Source organism: Vulpes vulpes, chromosome 14 (genome assembly GCF_048418805.1).
Source record: "Vulpes vulpes isolate BD-2025 chromosome 14, VulVul3, whole genome shotgun sequence".
In the NCBI taxonomy this organism is placed as follows: Eukaryota; Metazoa; Chordata; class Mammalia; order Carnivora; family Canidae; genus Vulpes; species Vulpes vulpes.
The window spans coordinates 102,107,441-102,122,511 of NC_132793.1; the positions used below are offsets into that span (position 1 = coordinate 102,107,441).

The 15,071-nt window shown below is 50.3% G+C and overlaps 1 protein-coding gene across 3 annotated transcripts in view; it reads left to right on the forward strand.

The window, feature by feature from the left end:
* The first annotated feature begins 859 nt into the window (after window positions 1–859).
* The window catches only part of ALPK3 (alpha kinase 3), a 54,759-nt gene continuing 40,547 nt past the window's right edge, over window positions 860–15,071 (forward strand). Inside the window, exons 1-3 of one of the 3 annotated variants that reach the window (XM_026002600.2) lie at window positions 861–1,018; window positions 6,025–6,063; window positions 9,426–9,547. In XM_026002600.2, the coding sequence (XP_025858385.2) occupies window positions 876–1,018; window positions 6,025–6,063; window positions 9,426–9,547 (304 nt within the window). In that variant the 5' untranslated portion in view covers window positions 861–875. Of the gene's footprint in view, window positions 1,019–6,024; window positions 6,064–9,124; window positions 9,325–9,425; window positions 9,548–15,071 lie in introns of those variants that run through there. The other 2 variants (XM_072737356.1, XM_072737355.1) reach the window with 2 other exon arrangements.

Genomic DNA, 15,071 nt, shown 5'->3' on the forward strand with positions numbered 1-15,071 from the left:
CTAATGATTGTAGCCATCCACCTCATGGCACTCCCGGATGCTTTCAAGGATATAGGGGAAAAAAAGAATGGATAAGTATTGGTCACTCCCAACATTTAGAACCAGGTTAAGGCAGTGCTTACAATCTCACTCATAGAAATTGTTGCATGGTGGAATTGTTTTCTGGGCACTGGGACTCCACCATTTTCTTCTCAGGTACTGAGAAACAGGCTGGGTGGAGTACGAGGCCCAGATATTCTACAAGTGTTTTTTGAGCCCTTAATCTATGCTAGATAATGGAAGAGAACACGAGACACGTCCAAAGGAGCTCCACGGAGACGCGTGGGTTTGTCTCAGTGGCGGACCAGCTGCAGTGCAAGGCGAGGGTCAGCCGGGGATGGGGCTGCTGCGGGAAGGGGGGCCGGTCTCTGGCGGAGCCCGGGCTCCGAGCCCCTGGATGTCCCCTGGCCCGGCCGGGCCGCCCCACCAGCTCCGGGGGCCCCTGCTCTTTGCGCTGAGCCAGGGCCACCGGCCGGCCGCGCTCCATCGTTGCGAAACGGGCGGGAGCGGGGAAGGCAGGCTGGCAGGAGCGGGGTTGGGGGGTTGGGGGGTGGGGGTTGGGGGTGGCCCGGCCTGGTAGCGGGGTGCGGCGGGAGGCCTCCCGGGCAGGGCCCGACGCCCCGGGGGCTCCGGGCGGGGTCGGCCCGTCGGGGGAGGCTCGCGCCCCCCGGCGCCTGGTCGGCCGCGCTGGTCGGCCGGGCCGGGGGCCGGGGGCCGGGGGAGGGACAGCAGCAGGTGACGGCGCCGGCCTCGGGGCTATAAATAGGGGCGCGCGTCAGGCGCGGGCGGGAGCAGCGGCGGGCAGGGGCCTGGCGAGGGCGCGCGGCGGCGGCGGGATGGGGTCGCGCAGGGCCCCGGGGCGCGGCTGGGGTGCGGGCGGGCGGGCGGGGGCGGGGGGCGACGGCGAGGACGACGGCCCCGTGTGGATCCCCAGCCCCGCCAGCCGCAGCTACCTGCTCAGCGTGAGGCCCGAGACCAGGTGAGCGGCGCGCCCTGGGGCCCGGCAGGGCGGCGGGCGGAGGCCTCGAGGGCACCCTGGCGCCCTCTTCCCCAGGCGCGGGGCCCGAGGCCGGGCGAGCGCGGTGGCCCTCCGGCCCCTCCACGCTCCTCCTGACCCCTCAGGGCCCGCGGGGCCCGAGGGCCGGGAAGGGCCCCCCCGCCCCGGGGTGACTTTACAGGGGCCCGCAGGCCGTCCGTATCTCCCCTGCCTCGCCCCCGGCCCTCTTCCCCTCAGCACCCTCACCCCGTACCCAGCTACTCCCTGGCCTCGGATTCCACAGGGAGCGATAAGGAAAGCCAGAGCGGCTGGAATTCCTCCCGGGCTGGGAGGGCGGGGTGGGTGCGTGGTGGGAGTGGGGGGCGGACGCTGGGGGACCACCCCGAGTGGGGGCTCCCTGGCTCAGGGCCGTGGTGGGGGGCGTCACCAGAAAGAAATAAGGCCCTTATTTCTGTGCAAACAAGGTTCTTTCTCGGGCCCAGAGCTGTGGTGGGCCCCAGGATCTCGGTAGGGGCTGGAGGTGAGGGTGGGCTGAGGTGCTGGTTGGCCCTCTCTGGAGAATCAGAGCTGGCGGGTCTGAGGGAGCCAGTTGCCCTGCCCAGTCTGGGGGAATGGGATGCCACGGGAGGGGTCCTATTGCGGAGCCCTCTACTCTTTGCCAAGAATTAGAGGTGTGGTTGCTTTGTTGGAGGAGCTGGATTACCCGCAGATACAAAAGACACACAGATAGTCAGTAGAGACGCATTCAGGCACTCAGAGGCACTCAAGACACCCAGGGACATGTGCGCTGCGACGGAGACGGACATTTCCTGCTCGCCCCTGGCAGCTCCGTCTCCCTCCAACTCTGGAGCCTGTTTTCCAAAGGGAATTGTGATGGTTGGCTATGGGGACAGCGGTGGTGTCACAGGCCCAGGACTTGGCTTATTGTAGGTTCTACGGAAAACAGCCACTCATCTGAGAAGCCGTGTGGGGACCTCTTGTTCTCCATTCCTAAAACGGCACAAAAACAGGCATCAAGGACGTTCAGGAAAAGTCCCAGGCACTTCCTCGTGAATTGGCTGAGTTCTGTTGACCTTGGAGTTGGGAAAGTTCAAATGTAACCGGAACCGGTTTCTGCATAAAACTCGTCAAATGGTGTCACATGTCTGGGGCAGGGCTGAGGGCTGGTGTTAGTGACTGAGTCAGACTGGACAGGGCCCCTGGCTGCCAGGAAAGAATGCCCCTTCCCCCGAACCATTGGCTCTATGGAAAAACTGGAATGAACGTTGGGCATTTATTCCAGCCTGTGATGGAGCTGACTGTCTGGTAGGAGCCTCACACTTGTCTCACACTTGTCACAGTGACTTCCCTGGGTCTTGCCTCCTGCATCTGGCCTTTGTCAATACCAGCAGAACAAACAGAAGAGATGCAGCGATGGAGGGAGGGAAGCAGGAGTGGCTTGAAAACCAGGCAGAATGGGCAAGGTAGTGGATCTGGACTGGTAGAGAAAAAGCTGGAAGGTGGACAGCTACCTGGCTGAGCAGGTGTATGGTAGATAAATTTTTATTGCCTACCTGATGAGCACAGAGCAGTGTGCCAGCCAGAGAACTGCAGGTGGCATAGAAGTGGCCAGTCCAAGTTCCCTTGGACCTAAATGAGAATGCTCTTCAAAGGACATTCTTTCTATCAAGCATTTGGAGAAGGCAGGGCTGGGGCAGGGGGAGCAAGGGCTCTTTTTTACCCCTGCCATCTGGCTGTAGACCACCTGCAGGTCATCAGGGACAAGGAGGGACAGATTTGCCTCACCTCTGGAGAAGAGGGGAGAATGCGAATGTGAATGGACTGCGTTGGGGAGTGGAGTGGGTGACAGTTCCCAGTCCCCTAGCAAGGTGGTGTTAGAGCAGACACCCCTCACTGGTGTTAGAGCAGGCAACCATATAGTCTTCTGTCCCCCACAACGGCCTGGCTGCCTGTGGGGATGGGAAGAGGGCCCAAGAAATGAAGGAGAAAGAGGGTCCCTTGAGGACTTTGCCAGCTGTCCTTGGCACCAGCCCATATGAACCCTGACGGTCCAAGAGTCCTGACTGAGAGGCTTAGCTCCAACATTTTCTGGGTCTCCCTCTCTGCATGGAGCTCACGAGGCATCATCCTCATGGGCCCTGTGAGGATGGGCTGCCCCTGGGAGCTGATGGACAGTGGGGGCTGGGGGCTGGCCACCAGAAGCCTTGGCCCAGGTCTAGAACCTGGCTCCCTCACTTAACCCCATGACCCTCAGGTGGCTTCCAGTCTGTAGCCAGCTCAAGGATGTTTCCGGTGCCCCCTGGGCATGAAGATAGTCCCAGCAAACCTATAGGTCAAGACTCCTAGGATGGCCACCCTCTAGGACCTCATCCCCATCAGAGGGTGGGGCCTGGGTACTAGAGTGGGTTAAGGAACTACAGTCAGATGGATGGAATTAGGACTCATTATGTTCTGAGGGACACTCAGAAGTTCCAGATGTCCCCGCCCCCTCATTTCTTGGAAACCTTGGCCCACATGGGCTCAGAGGAGCCCCAGAACCTATGATGTTTACCACAGACAGATTGGGAATACCTCTTCTGTTCTGCTTGGGTCAGGCAGGTTGTCTTAGGCTTTCAGAGAAACTGAGGCATCAGGCTACTTTCCAAGGGCCCTTTTTGTCCCAGAATATATAAAATCCAGGAAGAATGGGAGGCCCTGGCTTCTACAGCGAGACCTGGCTACCTCCAGGCTCGCTTTTCTTGTTTAGATACCTTTCCTTCCTATGCCTTGGATTTGCATTCTATAAAATGACAATGGCATTAGGAACTCTTTTAGGCTTTTCTGCACCAATATTTGATGCCCCTAGATTCTGACCCCCTCACTGTCAGTAAAGGGAGGGGCTCCTGCCAAGGTGAGGCCCTAAGCCTCGCTCTGGCCTGGTCAGCAGGGCACAGGCAGAGAACTCCCACCTTCCGAGGACAAGGTGCCTCGGTGGCACAGGACTCCTCCTGACCTGGCTCACAGCATATGGGTGAGGCCTAGAGGAAGCAGGGCAGGGAACAGAGCAGCCCGAGCAACCCTACAGAGTGCCAGGGAGGGGTCACTGTCCCGGTTCAGTCCCTGTCTACTTGCAGGTGGCACCTGTCATGTTCCTCTTGGAATTAGAGAGCTGATTCTCTCCCCTCTCCTTCCCAGGGAAGAAATCCAGACCCAACAGAGGAGAAATCTCTCAATTACGAGGAAAAAGGCAAAGGAAGTTCATGGTCAGGAAAGGATGGAGTTGGCCAGTGTCTTGGAACCATGGGAGGTTCTGCCCACGCGGCCTCCAGAGGATTTTTAAAGCTCTGAGCAAAGGCAGCTGCATCCTTGCTCTTCCCATCTTCTCTGGAGCAGCAGCTCCCTCTGGGGGGCAGCACCCTTCCTGTTTGAAAGATGCACTTGTGTTCCCCTCTGTCTTCCTTCTTTCTCTCTCTGTCCGTCCCTTCCATAAAACAGCTGTTGAATGCCCGCTGTCTGCTGAGCACTGTGTGGGGAATATGGAGGCTACAGAAAGGGCTAGGTCTGAAGGCGGGGTGGACAGGGGTTAGTTGAGCAGAAGGAAGGAGGGAGGGCTTTCCAAGCAGGGAGGATGGACGTATGGGCTCATACGTGCCAGTTAGGGACAGGTCCAGTCACAGTGGACCATGGGTGTTGGGAAGTCGAGAACCCTGGTGGTAGTGGGGGTGAGCAGATCAGGGAGGACCTTAAGTGCTCAGTTAAGGAGTTGAGACTCAGTGGTGTGATATAGGGGGTGAAGGAGAAGAGGGTGAGGGTGAGGTGGTCATCAGATATGGAGTCGTGAGCGTATAGATCAGGACACAACAGCAGGAGTAGAGAGAAAGGGAGAAAGAAGGTCCAAGAACTGTTAACTGACTGGACTCGGGAGCTGGAGGAGAGGGAGGAGCCCCAAATGACAGATTTGCAGTTTGGAGTTTGGGAGGATGCTGGAGGTGGCCACAGATCCAGGAGCGCTGGAGTGGTAGCTGTGCTTTTGGGGTAGAGGATGAGTTTGGGGGTTTGGTTATAAAGGGACAGACTGTCCATGGACAGGCTGTCCATCTTCTTGTGGCTAGAGATGCAGACACAAGTACCACAGAGCAGGCTGGGCCGCTGGGAACAAAGGGAGAGCTATCCTGGTGGGGACAGCTGGAGGGGGTCATTGTGGAGGGGGTAATCCTGAGGTCTCTCGAGGCTGTGGGACAGTGGCCCTAGACTCCCCTGGAGGTGTTTGTGTTGGCAAAGGTGGAGGGAGAGGCAAACAGGTGGTCTCCCTGCATGGGTCCTCAACCCCCAGTGGCCTGCACAGCCCCTGGCTAGTGTCTACTTTTAGCTGCCCCGGGCAGGAGGGGTGATCAGGGCCTGTAGGCAAAATGGGCCTTGTGCTGGGCTGACAGAGCTGGGTGCCTCCTGGATCCTGCTGAATTAACTGCTTTGTTTTTCCCTTCTTCTCTCTTCCAGCTGGTTTGCCTTGTGTGGCCCCTTTAACCGTACTTTAACCTATTAATGGGCGTTCTCCAAGCCACCTGTCTCCTTCCCAGCCTGTCAGGTTTCTAGGAATGGGGGCTCTTCTCCCCCAAAAGGCCGAGGGTTGAAGCAGGAGCTGCCTCCAGGCTGGTGTGCTGCTGGGTGGGGAAGTGTGCCAGTCAGCCCTGAGCCCCTCTCGGGGGGCCAGTGACCCAAGTGCCTGGAACACATTTTTCTCAAAGCGCAACCCTGAGGGGCCTCCTTCCTGCCTAACCATTCCCCTGGACTCTGCTGCCTTTAACGAGCTCTCCGTTTCAGATACAGTGGTGTCTGGTGGTGAGACCACTTGCTAACTGGAGCAAGCCAACTAAGACAGCTGGTCCCTTTTAATAGAAAGGCCTCTGGGCCCCAGATGGTGGCCAATTAATACTCTGCAGAATGTTTTTGGTTTCGCCTCCTTTCCTTGCTTTTGTGGCCTAATGATTCCATTTGCTGTTTTCGCTTAGCTTATCAAGCAACCGGTTCTCTCACCCCAGCTCTGGAAGGTAAACGCACATTGCATTACATTTCTCTGACTGCTTTTTTTTTTTTTTTCTTGGGTCTGGGCCTAAAAGGGCCTCTGGGTGACAGCTTGTGCACTAACCAGGCTGCATGGGGTGGGGTGGGGAGGGCTGGAGGGCGGGCAGGGGGAAGTGTGAGGGCACGGGGCTCACGGGGGCAGAGGTGATGACTGCATGGACCACTGAAAGACTTCCAGGGACCCAGAAATAGGCAAGGCTTCCCAAGGTGCCTGTTACTACTGTGTCTCTGTGCCCCCAGGAGAGGCACCGTTCACATGACCCCCTTCCCAGTCCTAGGTCACCGTGGCATCTGTCTCCTGACCATGGTTCCTGCCTTACATTTCTTTCCCCCCAATCCTTTCATTCTTCTACCACCCCTTTGTCTGATTCCCCTCTCTTTTGGCTCTCCACCACTGCAGGACTGTGAAGTCTTTGAGGTCAGGGAATACCATATTAGTGTGTTCCTGCATTAGCTTGTTCTCTGGATGGGTTGGACCTGAGTGAGGGTAGGACCTGAGCAGGCCCATAGCTGGGCTTTGCCAGTGGAATGCCTGTTCTCTTGCCTCCTGAACTGGGGACAGCTTTTTACCACTGGCTGAGCTGACTTTTATAATCAGAGTGGGAACATTTCCTGGCTATCTCCCACCACTGGGCCTCATCCCAGACTCTGGTAGACTTGGGGAGAGTTGCCTACAGTTTCTTTACACACAGAAAGATTCCTGAGTAGCCAAGCAGTCCCTGAATAGCTCATAATGTCTACAGACATGACTAGGACCTACCGAGTACATTTCCTTTGATAGAGGAAAGCACTGAGGAGCCTTGTTCTGGGCTAGTTCATGGTCTGGAGGGGTAGGAGAGAGGGCATCACAGTGTTCCCCTCTTACCACAACTCAAAGAGGAGTGGTAAGTGCTAAAAGAGACAGGATCTTGGAAGTTTATTTAAAGCAAGGTAAAGAACCAAATCTAAGGGCAGAGTTAGGTTCCTTTGAACACCATGAAAGCCAGGGATTCTGGTGTTCTTTAAAAATACACAATTAGGCTGTGATATCCTTATGAAGTCACAGAGTTGGAAAGATTTGGAGGTGTCAGGGTGGGACCAGACCGTTTCCAGATGTGTGGACTTTTGGCTTTCCAGGATCCTGGAAGCAGCACGTTTAGAGTCCCTCCCAGTGGTCTGGAGGATGGGGACAGGAAGTAGGTGACATTCAGCAGACTGTGACAGCGTATGCAGTGACCCTCCCTGTCTCCCCTAATGCACCCCAGACCAACTTCCCACAAGGCTTTTAGCCAGCCATGCCTTTTAACAGTTTATGTATGATTTTCCAATATAAACATTTTCTATAATACAGCTTAGAACCTAGTGTGAGAAGTTCGAGAAGATGAGTGTTCTTTCCGATTCAAAATCGGTAATGATATAAAATAACTCCCTTTTGCTGAATATCTAGTAGGAGCACTGTCTAAAAATTTCCTCGAAATAGAATTTTCCTGCTTTCTCACGGTAGTGCATTTCCAGTAGCTTATTTCCTTAGATTTGTCCAAGCAGCTTCATCCTTACGAGCCTGAGCCGAATATTGGATCCAGGCTCATGTTCATGAGTAAGATAGGATTCAAGTTATGGAGGGAGGACAGAATTAGGAATGTTTTGAATTAGCTGCAAAATCTTGGAAGTCCAATTCCTTTTGGCACAGCAGTCTCCTCTGGAAACTCTTGGTTGTGATTTCGTATGCTCCAGGGTCAGAAATTTGCTGTTAGTGTGAGAACAACAAGAAACATTTTCAGATGTATTCCTGAGTGTCAGGGAATGAAGAACCTTCTATTTCTGAGCAGGTTAAAAAAAAAGTTATGTATGAGAGAGGAGTTCTAGATGAGTGTATCACAGGGAATGTTCTAGAAGCCTAAGTGCAGACCCAGTTCAAGTGTTCAGTGTGTGAGAGGTTAGGGGCCCCTTTCTGGGTAGTCTTTGCTAGAGAGGACTCCTGTCAATGCCCCAAAGGCCCAGGCATCTGCATTCCTTTGGAAACACTATGGCTGGAGCCCTGTTGGTCCAAAAGTCTTACCTGATTCCAGATGCCCTTCCTGGGATAGAACATTTCTTCTCAAACTCAAGTCCAAAATGATATCCATAGCAATGATGAGTTGGGTGTGGAAGCTCTCCCCACAAAACACAGGGTTGTAGTTCCTTGTTGCTATGCTCCCACAGACCCTCCCCTGCCCCTGGCGGAGAGGTTACAAGCAGACATGCATTGCCTGGGTGACGGCCCCTACTCAGAGGCACAGAGAAAGGCAGACGCTCCTGCTTCTCTCTTCACTCCTCCCCTCACGGTGCTCACTGCTTCTCACAATGGGGTGTGTGAGTGCAGAGGGGGAGGAGGGCTGGGCACGGCTTATGCACCACACAACCTGGCTGTGTGGTTACGCTTCACGCCTAGGGAAGCATTGTGTCTCTGCTGGCCCATGAAAGGGTTTGGCATGGTGGTTTGCTTCCTGTGCCCAGGAAGGAGAGGACTGTACATGCTAAACAGTGTCGGTGAGTCTGTGCTGGACTCAGCGAACCTGCAAATGCCCTTGAATTCTGGGAGGCAGACTGTCACAATGGAGCTAAAAGTCCTGGCTTTTGCAGGGATGGATCTGTTTATGGTTTGGCAGTCCTGCTGGTTGGTCTTGGAGCTGGCAGCCATGTATTCATTTGAGCATGTGGTATCCAGGGATGATCCAAGAGTAGACTCTCTTTTCTGATACCCCTATGAATTAGAGTCTACCTTTGGGTCTAGATCCCTGGCATTGGCTGGCTTATTCTTTGTCTACTATGGTCTGTGCTCATAAATTCAGAGGCTTTTCTTGTGAGCCCAGACTTTAGGAGAGGCCCCTGAACTGTGTACCCTTGAGGGTTGATTGGCTTTCCCCTCTTTGGCATGAATGGAAGCTCTGCTGTGCTGGGGTCTCTATCTCTGAGGCTGGACCTATCCATATGTGTGTCACTCCCATGCACGAGCTTTCCTGGAGATAATGTAGAGGGTAGAGCAAGGCACTCCAATAAGGATGGGAAGGGGGCACCAGGGCTGGTTTGGCATGCTTAGGAGCCCAGCCCATGGTCAGAAGCCTTCCTATTATAATGGGTCTGGGTCAGGATTCCATTCAGCCCTTTGGTACCATCCCTGCCCCTAACCTGGCCAAGAGACCTGGCTCCTTTGAAGAAAGACTTGCTCAGGTACTGGAGCCATGGCCACAGGATGATGGATGGATACGGTAAGATTTAAGTTGCTTTGGACAACACCAGTTCAAACTGGGCAATACCACATATCTTGGCGGGAGGAAGGCTGCTCTGAATAGTTCTTTGCCTCTCCTAGGAGCACCTTCTGCTCCATCATTGCTCAGCTAACAGAGGAGACCCAGCCGCTATTTGAGACCACGCTCAAGTCCCGGGCTGTGTCCGAGGACAGCGACGCCAGGTTCACCTGCATCGTCACAGGTAATGAAGCCCTCTGTACGATCCACACCAGGGTCACAGCACATCGGAGGGTCCAGGGGACTGTGGGGACAGGCATGGAAGGGGTCAGCTGTATGCACAAAACTGTGCAAGTTCACCCTTGTTTCCTTAGCTTTCTCTCCAGTTTAATCTCCCTGTGTAGGTTGAAGTCCCCTTCTCCTCCCATTCTGGAGCCACATACACACCCTACTCTTCTTCAAAACCTATCTTCACTAAAGGTTCTTTACCCTCAGGCATACATATATGACTAATGAATCTTAGTTGCAAGGAAAGAGACTCTTCAGTTGAAAGAGGTTTTTGTTTTTTTTGAAAGCGGTTTTTGAAACCATCTCCCTAAATATCCCCATTTTATTTATTTATTTATTTATTTATTTATTTATTTATTTATTTATTTAAATATCCCCATTTTGGAGCTGAGTGGTTTGAGGCTTCTGAGTGTCAAGCCTGAGAGACAGTGATGTATGGTGATTCCGACTGTAGATTCTGGAGACAGACTGCCTGGCTGGAGTGCTGATTCATCCCCTTTCCAGTTATGTGATACAGAAGAGGTTGTATAACCTTGCATGACCTCGCAGCACCTCATCTGTAAAGTGGGGATAATAATAGTATGAACCCCTTAGGATTATTGTGAGACCAAATGCATCAAACTTGCAAAACATTTGGAATAGTGCCCAGCATACAGTTAGCACCATAAATTGTTAGAAATAAGGCTGTTATTATTATTTGCATTTCCCTGAGGTCCATGGAGGAGTTTAGCAGAATAGGAAGCAGAGTGATAGTCCTTGGAAGGGGAGGATGGTGCAGTGAGAATACTGGAAAGGTGCCCTGAACATTGCCTCTCCTTTAGACCTCCTGTTGCACCAGTCAGACCAGCTTGTGGCCCTGCCAGACTGCCACCCAGCCATGCAGCCACTAGACCAAGGGGCCTAGGTCAAGCCTCCTTCAAGAACCCCTTATTTTCCCAGTAAATCAAGGGCATTGGTGGTTTCTAGCTTTGACACATCCTGATTCTTGAGGATCTGTCTGCTAAGCCATCTAAATAGCTTTTCAGAAACTGGGTTCCCCTGGACAGTTCTCACCCTTACCAGAACCCTCTGAGCTCCAGGCTGAGAATCCTGTCTGTTCCAGGGGACACAGACATGTGCGTGTATCTCTTACCTTTGTTCAGCATAACACATTTTGCAACATTCATCTGTTTCCATTGTCATTGGATTCTTCTAAAACCTCGTGAAGTAAGTGCTATTATTAGTCAAATTTTACGGAGAAGGAAACCAAAATAGGTTAGGTGACTTGCCAAAGTCCACAACACTGGTGAGGAGGAGATACTACTTCTGCTCTCTATAGCATCTGATGCTGCTTGCTTACCCCTACTTTGTGACCATGACACTAACAGTTTTCTGGAAAAACCTGGCTCTTTCACAAATCTGTGCTTTTATGTACACTGTTTTCCCTATATAGAAAGTCCTTAATTCTTCTTTTTAAAGGGAATTAATTTTTATTTGATAAAATTAATGCATGCATATAATGTAAGTTTTCAAGCTATACTAAAAGGCATGTATCAAAATACAGCAGTTCACCCCTCCCACCAATTTGTCTTTCCAGAAGCAACTGTTTTCACCGTTTAGCTATTTCTTCTGGTGTATACATTTCCACAATACTGAGTAATAATGTGACTGTTGGTAACTTTTAAGACTTCGGGTTTTCATGCTAGCTGGTCCTCCTGTAATGGTCGATAAGGAATTAGCTGTCTTTATCTTCATTTTCTCTGTTTCTCCTCACTTATCTTCTCAATATGGTTATATCATAATTTTTGTTTAAATCCATATTTACTGTTTACCTATTTCTATGCAATATTATTCAGAATTGAAGATTGTAGTATACTGTGATTCTATTTCTTTCTTCTGTTTTTACTCAGATTAGTACTAATTTTTCATTTAATTGATTTTTTTTGCTATCCATTGCTAGATTTTCTTTTTTTTAATAATAAATTTATTTTTTATTGGTGTTCAATTTGCCATCATACAGAATAACACCCAGTGCTCATCCCGTCAAGTGCCCCCCTCAGTGCCTGTCACCCATTCACCCCCACTCCCCGCCCTCCTCCCCTTCCACCACCCCTAGTTCATTTCCCAGAGTTAGGAGTCTTCATGTTCTGTCTCCCTTTCTGATATTTCCTACCCCTTTCTTCTCCCTTCCCTTCTATTCCCTTTCACTATTATTTATATTCCCCAAATGAATGAGACCATATAATGTTTGTCCTTCTCCGATTGACTTACTTCACTCAGCATAATACCCTCCAGTTCCATCCACGTTGAAGCAAATGGTGGGTATTTGTCATTTCTAATGGCTGAGCAATATTCCATTGTATACATAAACCACATCTTCTAAATTTTCTTATCCCCATCCAATAGCCTCTTAATACAATTTTCTATAAGGTCACTGCCAGCAGTGTTCCTGTCAACTGCTTTCCTTGGAGACATGTCTCTTGGAGATCTCTGTTCTTCTGTCTGAACTGGTGGTCTTTTAGGCTCAATTCCTGGGGTTTCCCTTTGCCTTTCTCCTGGGTTTAATTCACTTTCCTGGATCTCATGTGGTCCTTTTTCTTGGTTTATTTTCTGGCTTTACTGAACTACATTCTTCAGTAGTGTCATCATGTGAAAAAGACATTCTACCAGAGATGGTGCGACAATAAGAAGCACTGTGATGACAAGCTCTCCATCTGTCTCTCCTTTGAGCCTTTCAGCTCCAGTGGGATTTAGTTTTTCTATGCATCTGATGCACGGTTGGAGTTTTGGGATCTCCCTTTACCATCATCCTATACATTCCCTTTACCTGTGTTGGATTTCTTGGTTTCTATATTCCACATATTTCTTTTTCTTGATTTACATTCTTGTTTTGGTAGCTTCCTAGGCAGAGTACATGGGAAGCAAATGTTAGACAACTTATGTCTGAAAATGTTTTTGTTTTGTTTTGATTTGGTTTGGTTTGGTTTTCTTTCTATTTTACTCTTGATGGAGTGTTTGAGTATAGAATTCTAAGTCGAAAACAATTATCCTTGAGAATTTTGAAGACATTGCTCATTGCCTTCTTCCTCCCAATGTTAGTGTTCAGAGCAGGAAGATGGTTTGACTCCTCATTCTCTCTGGAAGCTTATAAGAATGTTCTGATGTTTCATAATGATGTATCTTGATATGGGTGTCTTTTCATCCTGGGGCGTGCTTGGACTCTTTCAGTCTGGTAACTGATGGCCTCTCGTTCTGGGAAATTTGAGATTATTTTGATGTTGGTTTGTTCCTCCTATTTACTCCGCTCTTTCTGGAACCCTAGTTATGTTGATGTCTGCTCCGCTGGACTCATCGTCTTATTTTCCTTTCTTCCCCTTCTGTCTGTCTTTTCACTCTACTTTCTGGGAGATTTCCTCGGTGTTATCTTTCCTCTCTTCCACTGGGTTTTTAATTTTTTTTTAAATTTTTATTTATGATAGTCACACACACACAGAGAGAGAGAGAGGCAGAGACACAGGCAGAGGGAGAAGCAGGCCCCATGCGCTGGGAGCCCAACGTGGGATTCGATCCCCGGTCTCCAGGATCGTGCCCTGGGCCAAAGGCAGGCACCAAACTGCTGCGCCACCCAGGGATCCTGGGTTTTTAATTTCTAAGAGCTCCTTAATTTATTTTTCCTGTGGCGCCCTGTTCTTTTCATGAATGTAATATCTTCTCTTATCTGAGACTAGTAATGATAGTTTTCTAGAAGTTTTCTTCTCCCTGCAAAGTTTGAGTTCCTTCCAATTTGCTTTTTTTTTCTTTTTCTTTTTTTAACATAATTGTTTTGATCCTTAATCTTCTATGTATAGGCTTCCTTCAGACACCTAGGGATCTTTGGCTGTCAGATAATGGTTAAGAGTGAAGACCAAAAAGCTCATTGTCAGTTCTGAGCCAGCAGGAGGGGCCCAAAAACTTGGGGCTTCGTTGTAGGGTGATCTGGCAGCCACTGTTGGGACTAAGTTTCTTTAATTCCTTCATTTTGTACAAGCTAGAGTCCCTAGGGAATACTTTTCCCGTATCTTGCCTGGACGGTATAGATTTTTCCAGGAGTTATACAGATTATAGGTTGGGTGGGCTCTCATCAGAGAGCATTTATTTTATGCACACAGTTACTACATTTTTTTCTGTTTCCCATAGAGTAGTCATGCCCTCATCTCTGCTGGCTTATACTCAGGGTAAAGTTTTACCTTTCCAGATAATCATCCTCACCTTTGGCTGTGGGGGCAGGGTGGGAAGGAATAGTTACCTAGTGATGTGGAGGGGGTGAAGGGATCCACAGATTTGATGGTTTTTCACACAAATTATAACATCTCCTCCTTCTCTTTCCCTCAAGTGGTTGCCAGCAATGATGCCCTTTGGGGGACAATCCAGTGTTCAAAGGGTAGTTCTCAGTTCCTCCACTGCTACCCTATGGTTCAGCTATCCTGGGTCTGGAGAGTGTTTCCACTTGTCCGTTCACTTTCCAACTTTCAAACTGTTGCCTCATCTGTTCTTCCTTTCCCTGTGGTTTTCTATCTTTTAATTAAAAAAATCTCTTGAGTATACTTGTACTGGGGAGAGAGTGGAAACAGGTGATACGCTTATTCTATCTTTTTACCTAGAAGCCTACTCCTTTGCTGGAAAATTTCTTCTCATCTTTCAAAGCCAAGCACAAATGGCTTATCCTCTAGGACATCATCTCCAGCACTTCCACGGAAAGCTCTTGCTGTATCTGTTTCTCTATTCATACATCTCTTCCTCCAGGAAGATGATGAGATCTTTGAGGATAGAGCACAAACCTGGTACATTGTGTCTCTCTGGAGCGAGCGCAAAGGAGGCACTCAGTACCTACTTGTCAAATGCTTGTTTCTTTCAGCTGCAGCTGCTGCAGAGGCCTTGGGCCACCTGCAAGGGCCAGGCACAGGGATGGCTCACCCCTCTGTCCCTCTTCCATTCTGCCCTTTATAGCCATGGACTCTAAGAGCAATGTTGGAGAAGCCAGACAGGAGTCTGGCTTACAGAATCTCGGGACATTTTATTCAATACCTCTAATGTCATCCTGAAATTTTGCCCTGTTTAAAGCCCAACCCAAAGGAGCAAACTTTTATCCTCTCAGTGAAATAATATCCATGTCTCATGCTGACCAACCAGGGCCATGGTCTTCATTCTGCTCAGGAGCACCTGCCATGCTCAGGTGTGCAGCACTCCCATTTGGGGCCAGAAGATTTCTAGGGCTCTATGCATTGCTAACATCCATACCTGAGTCCCCTATTATACCTAACCCCCTCTTCCCCACTCCTTGCTCCCCACACACATAAAAAACTCAAGTCACTTGAGTTTTATGTAGCAGATTAAGGAGGAGGTCTCTGGGTTCACCATGGTACACTGTAAATAAGCTATTTCCAATTAGCAAGGAGAGAATGTAGACTGTATGAGGAAGACAGGGGGAGGGGAAGAGGGATGCAGAGAAACCAGAGAACAAA